The 17,844-nt window shown below is 40.1% G+C and overlaps 1 protein-coding gene across 4 annotated transcripts in view; it reads right to left on the reverse strand.

Moving 5' to 3' along the window:
* Positions 1-17,844, reverse strand: part of pikfyve (phosphoinositide kinase, FYVE finger containing) — a 151,416-nt gene that overhangs the window by 77,177 nt on the left and 56,395 nt on the right. For all 4 annotated transcript variants that reach the window (XM_072578804.1, XM_072578803.1, XM_072578802.1 and 1 more), the window contains 3 exons: positions 7,565-7,651; positions 3,699-3,837; positions 1,829-1,986 (listed from right to left, as the gene is read on the reverse strand). In XM_072578804.1, coding sequence (XP_072434905.1) covers positions 1,829-1,986; positions 3,699-3,837; positions 7,565-7,651 — 384 coding nt within the window. The remainder of the gene's footprint in view (positions 1-1,828; positions 1,987-3,698; positions 3,838-7,564; positions 7,652-17,844) is intronic.

Here is a 17,844-nt window from a genome sequence, read left to right on the forward strand (position 1 = left end):
GTACATGTGACAGAAACACATTATCAGTCTGTCAAAGGTGTGTTTTGGACGACTACTTGGTGTGTGTAGAAGTATGCATGTTATATGAAAAAAAAACTTTTGTTGCTATCTTATGCCTCGTGTCTTGCACCTAATTAAATACTGTATTGCCTCATAAATTAATATTTTCCTTGTGAGATGTAGTTTTAAATTTATTGGAGCTGGTCATTATTGAGGGCTGCAATTACTGTGAATACTCTAACTCTACTCGTGTGTTCAAATACTTAACACAAATATCGATGGTACTGTTACTGAATGACTGCAAAGCATAGCAGACAGGATGGAAGTTTGGGACTGGAAACAGTGAACAGAGGTTAAGAAGCGATGGGTGAGAGTGTGGGGATGAAAGGTTAGAATTTGGTTGCACGGAGGAGTGAAGGGGAAAGGCCTGGTAGCCTGAGGTTGGTGCTGGCAGCGGTCATTGTTTTTGGGGGGTGGAAAAGAAGAGAGTCTGTCAGTCAGTTTGGGCAAGTAAATGAAGAGTCTAAAGGGCGTGGTCAATACTGTCCAAATGCGGGTCCAACTCAGGCTGTTGGCTGGCAGAGTTCTTATCAGGGCTTTAAATTCACCTACCACATCTCAATTGTCCACTCAGAGTGATTTCAGGACACTGCCTTTCACAATGCACTGAAGGGAGGGCCAGTCAATCCCACACTAGTACATTTAAAATCTCCAAGCTGGTGGCAACAAATATAGTTGCTGCATACATGAAACAAGTAAAAGAAGTGAAATGTTTACCAGTGAAAATTAAATTTGAGTTAAAAAAACACCACTGCCACCTTTGTGCTCCCATCAGGTCTGGTGTCAGCTTGAGTGGAAGTGGGTAGAATAATTTTGATCTTGACACAGTCTCCTTGTTTAACCATGAGAGTCTTTTACAGCCTACTCAGAACTGCAGCAATCCCTAGCTGTCGGCAGATTGTAACACCAATACGCTTCTCCACTGTGAAACAGCATGTGACCCATGTTTCGAACATTTCCTGATGCCCAGCATGTGCAGTATTTTTCTCTTGGATTACAGCTTGCTGAATATTTTGTAAGAACAAGATGGATCTCCAAAATTCCAAAATAACACTTTGGGTTTCAGAAATATAATGAGACCTGCTTCACTATTCAAAGGCAATTTGGTATAAATCCTCAAGGTAAAATGTGCAGACGACTGAAAAATTGCAATGAGCACTGCAATTCATCATACCATAACTGGAAAACAGAGGCACTTAGTTATTTTAATATATTAACTATGAACAAACTAACTAGAAGCAAGAATGGGTGATTAAGCCCTCACGTTTGCTCCGCCATTTGACAAGATCAAGGCTGATCCAATTGTCTTCAGTTCCTTGTTTTGTTAGACATGCTTCATTGCAGTGCAGTTATTTTTGCTCATTTTTAATGTGATCGCCTATCAACTTAAGTTTTCAATTCTAATTATTTCCTTGCCATCAATTTCCTCCATTCATTCACTTTTTCTCTTTGATCAAGATTTCATAACTGGAAGCCATTAGAGGGACAGTGCTTTAGGACAACTTCTTCTGAAAGCAGGAAACAGGGAAAAGTAAAGATTCCAAGAAAACAGCAACCAAGATTTTTAAATAACCAATAGGCTGTAATATGGCAAGGATAAACTGCTTTGCTAAAATGTACTATTTAATGTTGATAATTTAACTTCTGAGACATCAGCTGAGTTTGAACTTGATTTTGTATTCACATTAATTGCTCACTTTCTAACTGACTGATGGACATATAAGAGAGACACAATTTAGTATGTCTCAAACTCAACTATGAAAATTACCGTGTAGCGATATGTCCATTTCTAATCAACCAATTCACCAATTCCTTTCCCACAATGCAATTAGGATAAGTTCGCAACCAGTAGCGATGATCCTGAAACTCCATGCCAGTGCTGTGATGGCATATTTTCTTCCACAGGTCTTTCAGTTGCACAGAGTCCTAGAATGGATATTAGAAATGAAAGATGAATTTTGGAAAAAAAGAAAAATATTTTAAATGTAATTGCACGTCACAGTGCGTTAATCAATTGAAAAAGGAAATAAAGTCGGACACCTTTCATGAGCACCAGATATCTGAAAGTACTTTGCAGTCAATAAAGTACTTTTGAAAGGTCACTTACTGTGGTAACATAGAAACGCAGAAGTCAATTTGCACACAGCGAAGTTTCAGAAACAATTTGTTTTTGTGATGCTGGTTGAGGGATAATTATTGGCCATAGCATGTTTTACATCCACCTATTAATCTTTAGTTTAATGTTTCATCCAAAGTCAGCGTTCCTGACAGTGCAGTACGGTGGGCGGCACGGTGGCACAGTGGTTAGCACTGCTGCCTCACAGCGCCAGAGACCCGGGTTCAATTCCCGCCTCAGGCGACTGACTGTGTGGAGTTTGCACGTTCTCCCCGTGTCTGCGTGGGTTTCCTCCGGGTGCTCCGGTTTCCTCCCACAGTTCAAAGATGTGCAGGTCAGGTGAATTGGCCATGCTAAATTGCCCGTAGTGTTAGGTAGGGATAAATGTATGGGTGGGTTACGCTTCGGCGGGTCGGTGTGGACTTGTTGGGCCGAAGGGCCTGTTTCCATACTGTAAAGTAATCTAATCTAATCTAATCTAATCTACTCTCTAGGTTTTGTAAAGAAGTGTCAGGTAAGATTGGCATACCCAAGACCTGAAGCTGGATGTTACGTGCCTCAGCCAGGTGAATTGTAGGCTTGGGGCACATAAAATAAGTCAAATGCTTAGCCCAGCACATTCCCATGCACCTCTGAATACAAAAGGTGGGAAAGTGTCAAAATTTGCAGCACACCTACTCTACGCAAATAACTGTTAAGAGATCAATTGGCCCTGATAATACATTGTCCATCCCAAAATGCAGCTGGCATGGGCTGGCTTACAGGAGTAAGGAAGCTGTTTATCTCCTGGCCAGCATAAACAAAGTTGGCAAGGGATGGGGAATGCCTCAGCCAAGGTTATGATGTGTATTTTTTCTAAAATAGTACACCATTCTTCCTTTTGCACCACCTGCTTGACAGAAACTGGCCTCCTAACCCCTATTTTTGCCTCTCTGATCCCTCCGCACCATTGAACAATGGCACTTAATCGAATTCTCAGGTCTATTCATGCATCACTGCCAGAAATGGTAGAGCTGTCTGTCCATCTGATTGGTTGGCGATTCCTAAGGCCAGAATGCCCTCTTCCAAATGAGGGGCAGAAGATACTTTTTAAGTCTCCTGGCTCACTGCCGACTTTCTTTTGAACTGCCTGTACCCTGTAATTTTCTCCAGCTGGTGTTGGACCTGAACTCCTCACTATCAACTGAGCTTTGGCTGACATACAAATCACTGTCAAACAAAACAAGAAAAGTTACTTAAAAATTTGGACTGCAAAAAGGTGATCAATAATTGTCAGGTTTGGAGGTTGATGTGAGGCAATGTTATTGACAGAAATCAATGCAGAACACTTGGTAAAGGAACATAATTACATTTGAGCATATTGGGGAAAAGGCAACAACAAAAAAATATCAAGTTAGTGAAAGTGAACAAGCAGAAAGAAAATCTGCCGCGTGTCAAAGCAATCTGCATTATATTACTGCACAGACACAACATTTTGCCCCTCACATGTTGTCTAACCTCCAGAAACCACTAAAATAAATACCAGAAGAATTTTTCTTTCATCTTCATTAGGGTCAGTTTTAACATATGCCCGAGAGGCTTGAGGACTGATAGAGCTGTCATATGAAGGTACCATGGGTGAAGCAGACCGGTCCAAAGAAAGATTGGTGATGCTTACAGACCTGTTATGCAGAGGAAAATAAAATCAACATAAACAAAACTGCTAAGGCTGGTAAATATATCCATCATGCTCAAACTATATAGGCGTAAGCCAATAATAGAAAGATATCTAGCATCCTAACTAGATTTTATAATAGGTTGCAATTTTTTTCTCTCAAGTATCAGTTCTGAGACAACATTAATTCCCTTCTCAGTGAAGCAAAGAAATGTACAGCATAATGTAAACGCCCGCACCAAATCAACTGTAATGAACATCACAATAACAACAACTTTACATATTTGAGTGCTTTCCGAAAAGGGTGAAACAGAAACTGCTGGACTAGCATATCAAGATATTTTCTAGCAGTTATGTATTCTTTTATTTTCTGTCTCTTGTGAAAGCTAATCTAGTTCTCTTACATCTCATTTAAGTGGTTACACAAGCTGAAACTGAATGTCAACAGGCTTAACTGCAGAGACTATCACTACCAAGTCAATCATACAGCTACACTGCCTTCACCCATAACTCCTCAGGGATCCATATCTTCCCAGTTCATATCTAAAAGAATTAAGGCAAATTATCGTTTGCCATCTGTTTCCCAGTCTAGATCAGTTAGCTCATTGAAGACAGACAGCACAGTCACGTCTTTCTTTATCTTACCCGGCTGGTTTTACATCCATCAGGATACTTCATTTAATAATATGTTCAAGAATATGGGGTCGGTCTTTTGATCAAGATAAAACACTACATTAAAAGCATCAATCAAAAAGCACATTACTTTAGCAGGGAATGAAACCTGTAATATTTGAGCAAGCATAGATTAGGAAAGCAAGCTAACATTTTTGGAATAGCATAAGACAAAGGCATCTTTAATGCTTTCTAATTAGTTCCTTTATTTTAAGTAGCAAGAATATAAAATGCATCCCACAAATCACAAGGTAGTTATATATTCCAGAACATGTTGCAAGAACCAATCACTCTGTGGAGCAGAGACAAAGATTTTAATTTGCAAAGTTTATTCTTGTAAAACAAGTTTAACATAAGGTATATGTTCGTATTATGAGTTTAAAGGAACAATAATTTTAAGGTCAAGCCTATTCTTATAGCTGGTAAAGTAAATTAAATTGATCAGAAGCTGGGAGATCACTCCCCAGTGAAAACCAAACCAATGTTTTTTTTAAAATGTGGGGTCAGATAGCTCAGTTGAGTGGATGGCTGGTTTGCAATGCAGAATTTGTCCAACACCTTGAGTTCAACTCTTTTGCTGGCTAAGGTCACAATGAAGACCCAGCCTTCTCATTCTCACAACTTGCCTCAAGTGTGGTGATCTCTAGATTAAATTCTCCACCAGACATTGCTCTCTAGTGAAAGAACAGCCTATGGAACCTCTAGGACTATGGCAACTTTCACTTTCAGAATTAAAAGGGTCGTGACATTAAATAACTTAAAGACTTGTGAAGCAGAAAATTCAGGAGCTGGTTTTTACCGCGACCACATTGAGGCATCTTACACGCACCAGCCAAGAGGGGAAGTCTACCTTAAAGAGCTCAACTACAAAGAAAGCAGAAGATGCTTAGCTGTAAACTGCTTAGAAAAATACTAATAGGAAAATGAAACATGCATACTTTCAATCTTCAAATTCAGAAATATCATAGTTTCTCTGAACTTAGTGGATCATTACATAGATTAAGTAAATGGTCAACCAAAATGTGCATTTATCGATTTGGTATTAAAAGCCCTGGCTCATCTGCGTTTTAAGAAACGTGAAAGAGAAAAAAAGAACTAAGTGAACTTTTAATTTGTTTAATCAAAAGGAAAATAAGTTCATAGGATTTATGCACATCTGGATAAGAATGATGTGATCAAGGATAGTCAGCATGGTTTTGTGAAGGGCAGGTCGTGCCTCACAAACCTTATTGAATTCTTTGAGAAGGTGACTAAGGAGGTAGATGAGGGGAAAGCGGTAGATGTGGTATATATGGATTTTAGTAAGGCGTTTGATAAGGTCCCCCTTGGTAGGCTACTGCAGAAAATACAGAGATATGGCATTGAGGGTGAGTTGGAGGTTTGGATTAGGAATTGGCTGGCTGGAAGAAGACAGAGGGTAGTAGTTGATGGCAAAGGTTCATCTTGGAGTGCCGTCACTAGCGGTGTTCCGCAAGGATCTGTTTTGGGACCATTGCTGTTTGTCATTTTTATAAATGACCTGGAGGAAGGGTTAGAAGGTTGGGTGAGCAAGTTTGCGGATGATACGAAAGTCGGAGGAGTTGTAGACAGTGAGGAAGGATATGGCAGGTTACAGCGGGATATAGAGAAGCTGCAGAGCTAGGCAGAAAGGTGGCAAATGGAGTTCAATGTAGCTAAGTGTGAGGTGATTCACTTTGGTAAGAGTAATAAAAAGATGGATTACTGGGCTAATGGTAGACTACTTGGTAGTGTGGAAGAGCAGAGGGATCTTGGTGTCCATGTACACAGATCTCTGAAAGTTGCCACCCAGGTAAATAGTGCAGTGAAGAAGGCATATGGCGTACTGGCTTTTATTGGTAGAGGAATTGAGTTCCGGAGTCCTGAGGTCATGCTGCAGTTGTATAAGACTCTGGTGCGGCCGCATCTGGAATATTGTGTGCAGTTTTGGTCGCCATACTATAGGAAGGATGTGGAGGCACTGGAACGGGTGCAGAGGAAGTTTACCAGGATGTTGCCTGGTATGGTAGGAAGATCCTATGAGGAAAGGCTGAGGCACTTGGGGTTGTTTTCATTGGAGAAAAGAAGGTTTAGGGGTGACTTGATAGAGGTGTACAAGATGATTAGGGGGTTAGATAGGGTTGACAGTGAGAACCTTTTTCCACGTATGGAGTCAGCGATTACAAGGGGGCATAGCTTTAAATTAAGGGGGGGTAGATATAGGACTGATGTTAGGGGTAGGTTCTTCACTCAGCGAGTCGTAAGTTCATGGAATGCCCTGCCAGTAGCAGTAGTGGACTCTCCCTCTTTATGGGTATTTAAGCGGGCATTGGATAGGTATATGGAGGATAGTGGGTTAGTGTAGGTTAGGTGGGCTTTGATCGGCGCAACATCGAGGGCCGAAGGGCCTGTACTGCGCTGTATTCTTCTATGTTCTATGTTCTAAAATTCTATACAACACATCATAGCAATGTGAAATATGAGCGAAGACTCAAACTAAAGGGAGAAACAGATGTCTAAGTGGATGCAAAATATGACAGTTAAAAAAGTTGGAAATGGGAGAACAGTTCATATTAATATGTATCAATCTTTCCATCCTATCTTGTGGCATTTTCTTCATTACTCGAACAGAAACTTCAACAAAACCGATAATTCAATGTTGATTTAATACTAAAAATAGTACATTTCTCCATTGATCATAATTTCAAAGCTAGCGAATTTGTCAAATTTTCAAAATGCTTGAAATATCTATACAAATGAAAACTATAGAATACTGATTTTTTTTTAAGGTTCCCTAACCAATTATAGAAAAAAGTTAACATTACAGCTTAATTTTTCCATATTGGTTCCTCCAATTTGACTTGTTAGCTAAATATCAAAAATGTGTCTTATGGGAGGAAATCTCTAACATTAAACAGAAATTGAAATATTTAAAGCCTCAAAGTTTAATTTTCCTTTCTTCGATGAGCACTTTTGTGATTTTTGACAACAAAGAGGAGGAAGAAGGTGGCTTACAAGGTAAAGAATTACGGCAAAGAAGAACACGCTATTCCATTTAAACAAACCTTTTTCGAGCAGGTGACTTTCCTACATCCTCCTGCACGGTTGAGAGTCGCGTTGTCAAATTACTCTGAGAATCCTGGTGGCCCAAGCTGATTAAGAGAAAAAGATAATGTGATCAATTCCAAAATTAAAGGTTAACAGCAATGTTTAAAGTTTTAACAAGGCATCACATGTGCCTGAAATTACAGATCAGAAACAGCAAGCCCAATGCAATCATTCCTTAACTGCGTTCAAACTCAATAAGTTGAATTTTCAATATTAAATAGCAGTTACTTCAGATAGTAGCTTACTCTTATACTATATCCAAGATCCATTTGAAAGATAATGACTGGCATATCAATTACTGAAACATCTTAGCTGCTGTTTTGTAATTGCAATTTTTTTTTCCTCTTCCTTAATCTTTCCTTTTAGAAGGAAAATATTAAATGTACTGTCCAAAGATTTTCTAGTCATAGCGTCTCGTATTTCTTTTTCTTTATTCATTGGATGTGGGTGTCACCAGCAAAACCAGCATTTGCTACCCATCACAAAGTGGCCTTAAACTCAGTAGCTTGCTACACCATTTCAGAGGGCACTGGAGTCAACTAGATTATGAGTCACATATGGGCTAGACAGGGTAAGGTTGACCGATTTCCTTCCTGAAAGGGCATCTGGGAATAGCTCAAGTGTTAGGAAACCCCTTCTTAAAAAAAAAAGAGTTAAAATGTTTAAACAGCAGTATATGTCTGTCAAGAAATGAGAGAATTGGATGAATTGTGTTGTGTGGAACGAGATATTGCAGGGATTACTGACATGCTACAGAACATTCAGGACTGGGAACTAAAATTTACTTAAGATATTTAGAAAAAGAGGGCAAAGGTAATGTGAAATAACTGCACTTAGAAGGGATAATTCAATGGCTGTAGATAAAATATGACAATGTTATCAGCAAGACCAAGACAGAATCTAACTGAATAATCACTAAGATAATAAGAAATCAGATCAATCGGAATAACAGTGGGTGGGGCTGCAGTAAAGGAGGAAACACGCATTTTGGAAAATTGACCAAAATGGTTTCAATTATCCCAATATTAACTGGATAGAGGACGCAGGCAAAAGGATAAGGAATGGAATTCATAAAAGTGTACAGCACTCCTTTTTAACCCAGTATGTGTAAAAGCCAACAAAAGATGTTGGTTCATTCCTCATTAAAAGATCCAAGCACAAATGTAAAAGTAGGGAAATGTCTAGGAAATAGTGTCCTTCAACCAACAATGAAAACAATGTTAATAGACTGATGAAACACTGATTCATGAGTCTAGGACTTTGGGAAAATAAGTGGGCAACAACAAGAGACTAAATAGAAGAGAACTACAAAAAGAGGAAGAGGAACACCTATACAAAGTATTCGCCAAAAACGGATACCCTTGCAATTTCATCAACAGATGCCTAATGGAGAGACAACGGAACGAGGACATGCAGCAACCCAAAGGACTAGCCACACTACCATACATCAGGAGCATTTCTGAACTGACAGACTACTGCGACCACTAGCACTCATAACAGCACACAAACCAACAGCCACACTCAGACAACTCACCAGAACAAAGGACCCGATACCCAACATGAGCAAAACTAATGTAGTGTACAAAATCCCATGCAAAGACTGCAGAAAACACTACATCGGACAAACAGGAAGACAGTTAACGATCCGTATACACGAACACCAACTAGCCACGAAACGACACGACCAGCTATCCTTAGTAGCCACACACACAGACGGCAAGCAACATGAATTCGACTGGGACAACACTACCATTATACGGCAAGCCAAACAGAGAACAGCCAGGGAATTCCTAGAGGCATGGCACTCATCCACAGACTCTATCAACAAACACATCGACCTGGACCCAATATACCGGCCACTACAGCGGACAGCTCGAACTGACAACCGGAAGCGGCAGAGACAGGCCGCTATAAATGCCGGAGGAAACAGCACAGAAGCGCTTCACAGGAGGCTCCCAAGCACTGACGATGTCACCTAGACAGGGGACGAAACGTTTGCAAGACAAATTCCCAGCTCGGCGAACAGAACCACAACAGAGACTAAATAGCCTACTCCGGCTTCTAATTCCTGTGTTTGTATATATTCGCAAACAACACAGTAGAGCAACAATGGGTACAACTAAAAGCCATGTTGAAGAGAATGCAGGAAAAACACATCCTGCTAAATAAAAAACAGAAATCAAACATTATTAATTGGATGAGTGAACAATTGAGGGTTTAGGAAAGAAATATATTAAATACATAGGCAGCAAAAGAGTGCATGACGTGTGAGAATATAAGATACTAGAAGATAAATCAAAAGAACAATTAGGAAGTCAACCAGAAATTATGAAATCAACAAAGGACAAAATAAAATAAAAATATTTTGCAGGTACATCAATAAGAAGGTTAGGATGGGTTTAGAGCCATTTAGGGACAGTCAAGGTAATACAGTAAACATAAGAGAATTAGTAGAAATTATATTTTTTTATTTCACTTTATTTTACTATGGAGATGGAAAAGATAGAAAGGATGTGGAAACACAGGAACATAGAAATAGGAGCAGTAGGCCATTTAGCATTTTAACCCTGCACCACCATTCAATATGGTCATCCAAATCAGTACAATGTTCCCACTTCCTATTCCTTTATCTCCACGGGATAGTTATAATCCCTTGGTGTAAACATTCAATGTTTTGGCCTCAACTGCTTGCTGTAGCAGAGAATTCACCCAGAGAGTGGTGAGCCTATGGAAGAGATTTCTCCTCGTCTCAGTTCAAAATAGCCTACCCTATATTCTTAATCTGTTACTCTTGGTGCTAGATTTCCTGATTACTGGAGACATCTGTCCTGCATTTTGATTTGATTTATTAGTGTCACATGCACTTAAGTATAGAGAAACGTTTTGGTTTGCATACAGTATAGGCAGACCATAAGCATACAAAAAGTGACAAAGATCACAGGATGATTGAGCAGAGTGAAGAATACAAAGTTATGGCTGGAAAAAAGGTGCACAAAAAGAAAGATCAACATTGGACTTCTCATATTTTGAAATCTATTCAGAAATTTAATAACAGCTGGGAAGAAGCTGTTCTTGAACCTGTTGGTAGGTGTACTTAAGCTTTTTTAATCTTCTGCCTGACAGAAGAGGTCGGAAAAGAACCAGGATGGGAGGGGTCTTTGATGATGTTGGCTGCCTTTCCGCGGCAACGAAAAGTGTAAATGGAATCAATGGATGAAAGGATTTACCTTTTCTAGTCTTATTAGAATTTTACAGGTTTCTACAAGATTTCTCCATCCCTTGTCATTCTTCTAAACTCCAGTTTATATAGTCCGAACTGACCCAGTCTCTCTTCAAACGTCAGTCCTACTTCCCTAGAACCAGTCTGGTGAATCTTTGGTTGCACTCCCTTCATAGCCAGAACATCCTTCCTTAGAAAAGGAGACCAAAACATCACACAGTATTCCAAGTCTCATCAAAGCTCTGTAAAATTGTAGTTACGACATCCTTGCTCCGACAAGCTTAACCTCTCGCTATTAAAGGCAACATACCATTTGCCTTCTTCACCTTCTGCTGCAGCTGCTGCTTGGCTTCAGTGACTGATGTAGAAAGACACCCAGGTCTTGTTGCACTCCTCCCTTTTCCAAACTATGGTCATCCAGACAATAATCTGCCTTCCAGATTTTGCTACCAAAGAGGATAACCTAACATTTATCCATATTATACTTCATCTACTATGCATTTGCTCACTCATTAGCTTGTTCAAATAATAGCGAAGCATCGCGTCTTAACAGATCACTTTCTCAACCAGCATTGTGCTACCTACAAACTTTGCAATTATACACTTAGTTCCCTCATCCAAATCATTAATATATATTGTGAATAACTGGGGTCCAAGCACTGAGTTATGTAATACCCCATAAGTCACTGCCTGCCACCCAGAAACAGATTTGTTTATTCTTAAAAACAGAATCATACTAAAAGAATATATCTCTGGATGCAAAACGTTAACTCTCTTTCTCTCTCCAAAGATGCTGCCAGACTTGCTGAGTTGTTCCAGCAATTTGTGTTTGTGTTTTTGTTTCAGATTTTCAGCATCCGCAATTTTTTTTAAACTGTTTCTTCTTACTCTTTGTTTCATATATGCCAACCAACTCTTGATCCATGTCAGTAACCTACCCTCCCATGCACTTTAATTTTACAAGATAATCACTTGCACAGGTGCTTAGATAAAATCTTATAAACCTATAAGAAGACCACATACACTGACAGCCCTTATCAACTCTGTTAGTTTCTTCCTCAAGAAATTCCAGTGAATTTGTCAAACATTTTCTCTTTCGTAAATTTGTGCTGACTTCCTCTGATTCTGCCACTGTTTTCCAAGTGCTCTGATGTTAAATCTTTTACAATGGACTCCAGCATTTTCTGTTCTCTTGATGTCAGGCTAACTGGTCTATAATTCATGTTTTGGCTCTATCTCCTCTTTTAAATAGTGGTATTACACTTGTTACCTTACAATCCAGCAGAGCTGTTGCAGAGTCGATAAAATCTTGAAAGATGATCACCCATTTGTCATTATTTTTAATAGCTATTTCCTAACTACTCTGGGATATAGATTAATTAGGCCCTAGGTCCTTGAATGGCCTTTAATCCCATCAATTTACATTCTTCCAAGATGACGGCACCAGTAAGGTAGGCAACATTTGGGCTTCTGGGAGTCCACTCCACACCAGCCGCTTCCTCTCTTCATTGATACCTCTTTTTCACCATTTTCTTCTTCATCATCTTCCTATCGTCAGTAGCAAAGGTGACATTGCAGAGGAAGGCAGCTGAAGCAGGACTTTTAGTGAAATAGTGACCTAGCGTGGCAACAGGTTCAAGGACTCCTGCTTGGTGTAAACCTAGAGTGGGGATTCCACGCATTGTTGAGGCTTTCAAAAGCAGAGCCAGGGACCCCTGGCTGCGCTAGGCCAGGAGCAGAGACACCTGGTTATCAGTGAGGCAGTAGCAACAGCGGAGCTGGGGGCTCCTGACTGCTGGACCCACATTAGCCCCGCATGGGACCTGGCATCAGTGAGCCATCATTGAGGTGAGCCCAGTGATGAAGAGATGGCGCCTGAAGAGTGGCAACTCCGACACGGGTGGATCCATCAGAGGGGTGGCAATGCAGGTGTTGTTGGTCAGCCAGCTCAGGACACATGACAGAGGCAAGTGAACAAAGATGGATTCTCTTTCAGCTATATTTGGAACTACTCAAAATGACACTGGATTATGGCAACAATTTAAGCTTTTCACTATTTTATTGTGTACAGTACAGGTGACAATAAATCATTCAAATTTCCCTACTGATTCCAGATTTCCTTCAGTTTCTCTCTCTCACTAGATTCTGTGTTCCTCAATATTTTTGGGATATTTGAGCGCTTCTTTGAGAAAACAGAATTAAAATATGTATTTGATTGGTCTGTCAACTTTTTGCTCCCTATTAAAACACTTTTCCTACTGCTTTCTGATTGACCTACATTTGTCTTAACTAATCATTTTACTCTTCACTGACCTACAGATGCTTTTTAAAACCAGTTTGTATGTTTTACTCTGTATTTCAATATCCAAGTCATTCATGAATATTATGAAAAATAGTTCAAGCATTAATCCTTGGGGAAGATGACACTTAAGTCTGAAGAACACCTTTCCTTAGTCCAAACTTTCTTCTTTAAAATCAAAGCAGCCGCTGATCCTCAGAGTGCAGGAGCCTGGATTTTGTTAGGTAGCCTTTTAAGTGGTATTTAATAAAAGATTTCTTACAATATATACAGACAACCACTGTATTCCTTTCATGATCCTTATCTGTTACTGATGAAAAAGCCCCGTGTTTGATCAATCTCCCTTCCACAAATCTGTACTGACTCTCGTTCACCAAATCAAACTCAAGTTTCCCATTTCTTTCTCTTAAATCTTAGTCACCACAGAAATGCCTGATCAGCTACTCATAAGGCCTTCGTCTGTTAAGTAACAAAATTAAGAAACTTCTGATTTATTGAAATCATCGGTTTAAGATCCTATTTTTAGCTTTCTTAAAATTCAAATATGGGAATCATCAAAGTTATGGCAACTCTATTAGTAAGTGTCTGACAGGGCAGCAATGTCATCAGCAACACACAAATCTATAAATTGACAGCCATTGCTTCATTTTAATCCAAGATAGCCATTTGATGAGTTCCTTAAGACCAAGTCATAGAGTCAGAGTTGTACAGCATGGAAACAGACTCCTCGGTCCAACTCATCTATGCCGACCAGATATCCCAACCCAATCTAGTCCCACCGGCTAGCACCCGGCCCATATCCCTCCAAACCCCTCCTATTCATATACCAATCCAGATGTCTTTTAAATATTGCAATTGTACCAGCCTCCATCACTTCCTTTGGCAGCTCATTCCATACACGTACCACCGTCTGCAGGATAAAGTTGCCCCTCTTTTATATCTTTCCGCTCTCACCCTAAACCTATGCCCTCTAGTTCCAGACTCACCCACCCCAGGGAAAAGACTTTGTCTATTTATCGTATCCATGCCCCTCATGATTTTGTGAACCTGTATAAGGTCACCCCTCAGCCTCCGGCACTCCAGAGAAAACAGCCCTAGCCTATTCAACCTCTCCATATAGCTCAAATTCTCCAACCCTGGCAACATCCTTGTAAATCTTTTCTGAACCCTTTCAAGTTTCACAACATCTTTCTGATAGGAAGGAGACCAGAATTGCATGCAATATTCCAACAGTGGCCTAACCAATGCCCTGTACAGCCACAACATTACATCCCAACTCCTGTACTCAATACTCTAACCAATAAAGGAAAGCATACCAAATGCCTTCTTCACTATCCTATCTACCTGCGACTCCACTTTCAAGGAACTATGAACCTGCACTCCAAAGTCTCTTTGTTCAGCAATACTGAAGTCCATATCGATCACATCTACCGCTCTGCCCTCATCAATCCTCTTTGTTATTCCTCAAAAAAAAATCTCAATCAAGTTTGTGAGACATGATTTCCCACGCACAAAGCCATATGGACTATCCTTAATCAGTCCTTGCCCCTCCAAATATATGTACACCCAATCCCTCAGGATTCCCACCAACAACTTGCCCACCACTGACATCAGGCTCACTGGTCTATAGTTCCCTGGCTTGTCCTTACCACTTTCTTAAACAGTGGCACCACGTTAGCCAACCTCCAGTCTTCCAGCACCTCACCTGTGACTATCAATGATACAAATATCTCAGCAAGAGGCACAGGAATCATTTCTCTAGCTTCCCACAAAGTTCTAGGGTACACCTGATCAGGTCCTGGGGATTTATCCACTTTTATGTGTTTCAAGACATCCTCCACTGTAATATGGACATTTTTTAAGATGTCACCAGCTATTTCCCTACTTTCTATATCTTCCATGTCCTTTCTCACAGTAATTACTGATGCAAAATACTCATTTAGTATCTCCCACATCTCCTGAGGCTCTACATAAAGGCCGCCTTGCTGATCTTTGAGGGGCCTTATTCTCTCCCTGGTTACCCTTTTCTCCTTAATGTATTTGTAAAAACTCTTTGCATTCTCCTTAACTCTATTTACCAAAATTATCTCATGTCCCCTTTTTGCCCTCCTGACTTCCCTCTTTAGTATACTCCTACTGCCTTAACACTCTTCTAATGATTCACTCGATCTACCCTGTCTATACCTGACATATGCTTCCTTCATTTTCTTAACTAAACCCTCCAGTTCTTTAGTCATCCAGCATTCCCTTACACCTCCCAATTCCTTTCACCCTAACAGGAATTTCTCTGGACTCTCAATATCTCATTTTTGAAGAAGGCTTCCCATTTTCCAGCCACCCCTTTATCTGCAAAGATCTGCGCCCAATCAGCTTTTGAAAGTTCTTGCCTAATACCAAGTCAATGGCAGCAACAAAGAGAAGAGGAGAAAGGAAGAACTTTGCCTGAACCAAGCAGCACATGGAACTAGTCACTAACATCTTATGTTTTCACACTGTATTTGGAATTCTCATAGATCGACTCAAGAACTGTAATCATCCTTGGTGGGATGTTATATGAAAATTGAAGAGTAAAAGCTGATGTAGGAAATCCAAGGCCTTAGTTTAATTGATTTCACTAACTGCAAGGGATCCTAATACTCTGGGTAGTTCCAAACAATCAACATTGTGTAAAAATCTGCTTAGACTGAAAGTACTTGGTCTGAATTCTGCATGCTCTTCTAATTTCACCACCCATTACACTGTGAATATGGTCAAGGATCAAAGCAACATATCTTAAGTTGATATTGATAACAGAGTGACTCTACTCCAATACTGATGAGAGTTGCTGGTTTGAAATTATCAAACTCAAATATTGAACTCTCAAGGCTCTAAAGTGCTTAAATGGAAAACTAAGTACTGTTCCAGAAGCTCATCTTAAACTTCACTCAAACACTGCAACAGGCCTAAGAAAAACCTCTAGCATGGGAGAAGGATGGTGTATTGAAATGGCAAGTGACTAGAAGGTCAGAGTCATACTCATGGCCAAAATGGAAGCATTCTGCAAACCAGTTACCCAGTCTATGTTTGCTCTCCACAAGACAGACTGCTTTCTGAGCAGCAGATATTTTCAGTGAGATTTTTGTAGATACAGGCAATTGACTCATCTTTGGGAACAACATCAATGCCCAGGCCTGGTTATAAAGCAAACATAATCACTGAACAGCTGCTTTGCTGCCTGTCTTGAATATTTTAGGACATATACTGATCTTGAGTGCAGTACTTGCCTTTGTCATCTCATTTTTAGTGAGTCTTCCTACATTTATTGGGAGACCATTTGGGGGCATATTGACTTGGGCTGAGTTGGCCACATTAAAACTGTTAAAGACTTCCTGAAAGTGTTCTGCCGACAATGATATTGTCTCCAGATTTCAAAAAGAGTGTATCATCTTGACTAACTATTTTTAGGTTCTCTGCAACCTTCTTTCTAATTTGAAGCAGCGATCGCATGTCATTGCAAACAGGTGGGCCCTCGGATTCCTGTGCTTGTTTGTTGATCCATTTTCTCCTGTCTTTTTGAGCATTCCTTTTCACCCCTCTTTCTTTAATTATATAGACCTGATGGAAGGTAATGTTTCCTGTTTTGCTTTTATGTTGAAGTACCTACATTTGTACTATAAAAAGGTCCATATTTGGTCACTGATCCAGACTTCCTTCAGAGATGCTTGATATCCTGACACTTCTACCCTGCTACTTTCATTGCTACTTTTAATTCTTCCTACCAAGTTACTGTTCCAGGCACAGAGTCAGCCAGGACATCAAATCCAGTTAAGTTGAAAGTCATCTTTAGGTTTAAATAACAAACCTACTGATATCAAATCTCTTCCACCTCTTCAGCTTAGTCTTGACCCTTACTATTGCCAAACAGCAATCACTAAATAAGTTTAACCCTTTATGCACTTTAATACTCTCCAAACAAGCAGTTCTCTAACTTCGTCCCATAGTCAAATGGTCAATTTGCGTTAGAGTTCTATGGTTCTATGGTCATTAGAAGTCCATGTAATTTTGTACATTTTTTACATGTGAAGAGTGAGGAGCTAATCTTGGGGTGGGGGCGGTGCTGAAAATGTTCAAAACCCGATTAATTCCCACCCATTTGTGAATTCATGTCAGCGTGGCTTCAGTAATGTCACCTATCAACAAACAGGCCAAGAGCGGAAGTCACCATGAACACCAAGGAAACAAACCAAACAAAGAGAAAAGGACAGGAAACCACTAAACAACAGACCAATATCTGATTAAAGTTGATATCATAGAATACTTCACCTATCCAGGCAGTTCTACTAATAAGGTAAAAACAATGACTGCAGATGCTGAAAATCAAATACTGGATTAGTGGTGCTGGAAGAGCACAGCAGTTCAGGCAGCATCCAACGAGCAGAGAAATCAACGTTTCGGGCAAAAGCCCTTCATCAGGAATAAAGGCAGTGAGCCTGAAGCATGGAGAGATAAGCTAGAGGAGGGTGGGGGTGGGGAAAGAGTAGCATAGAGTACAATGGGTGAGTGGGGGAGGAGATGAAGGTGATAGGTCAAGGAGGAGAGGGTGGAGTGAATAGGTGGAAAAGAAGATAGGCAGGTCGGACAAGTCAAGGAGACAGTAACTGAGCTGCAAATTTGAAACTAGGATGAGGTGGGGGAAGGGGAAATGAGGAAGCTGTTGAAGTCCACATTGATGCCCTGGG

The sequence above is a fragment of the Chiloscyllium punctatum genome, chromosome 10, assembly GCF_047496795.1.
Source record: "Chiloscyllium punctatum isolate Juve2018m chromosome 10, sChiPun1.3, whole genome shotgun sequence".
In the NCBI taxonomy this organism is placed as follows: Eukaryota; Metazoa; Chordata; class Chondrichthyes; order Orectolobiformes; family Hemiscylliidae; genus Chiloscyllium; species Chiloscyllium punctatum.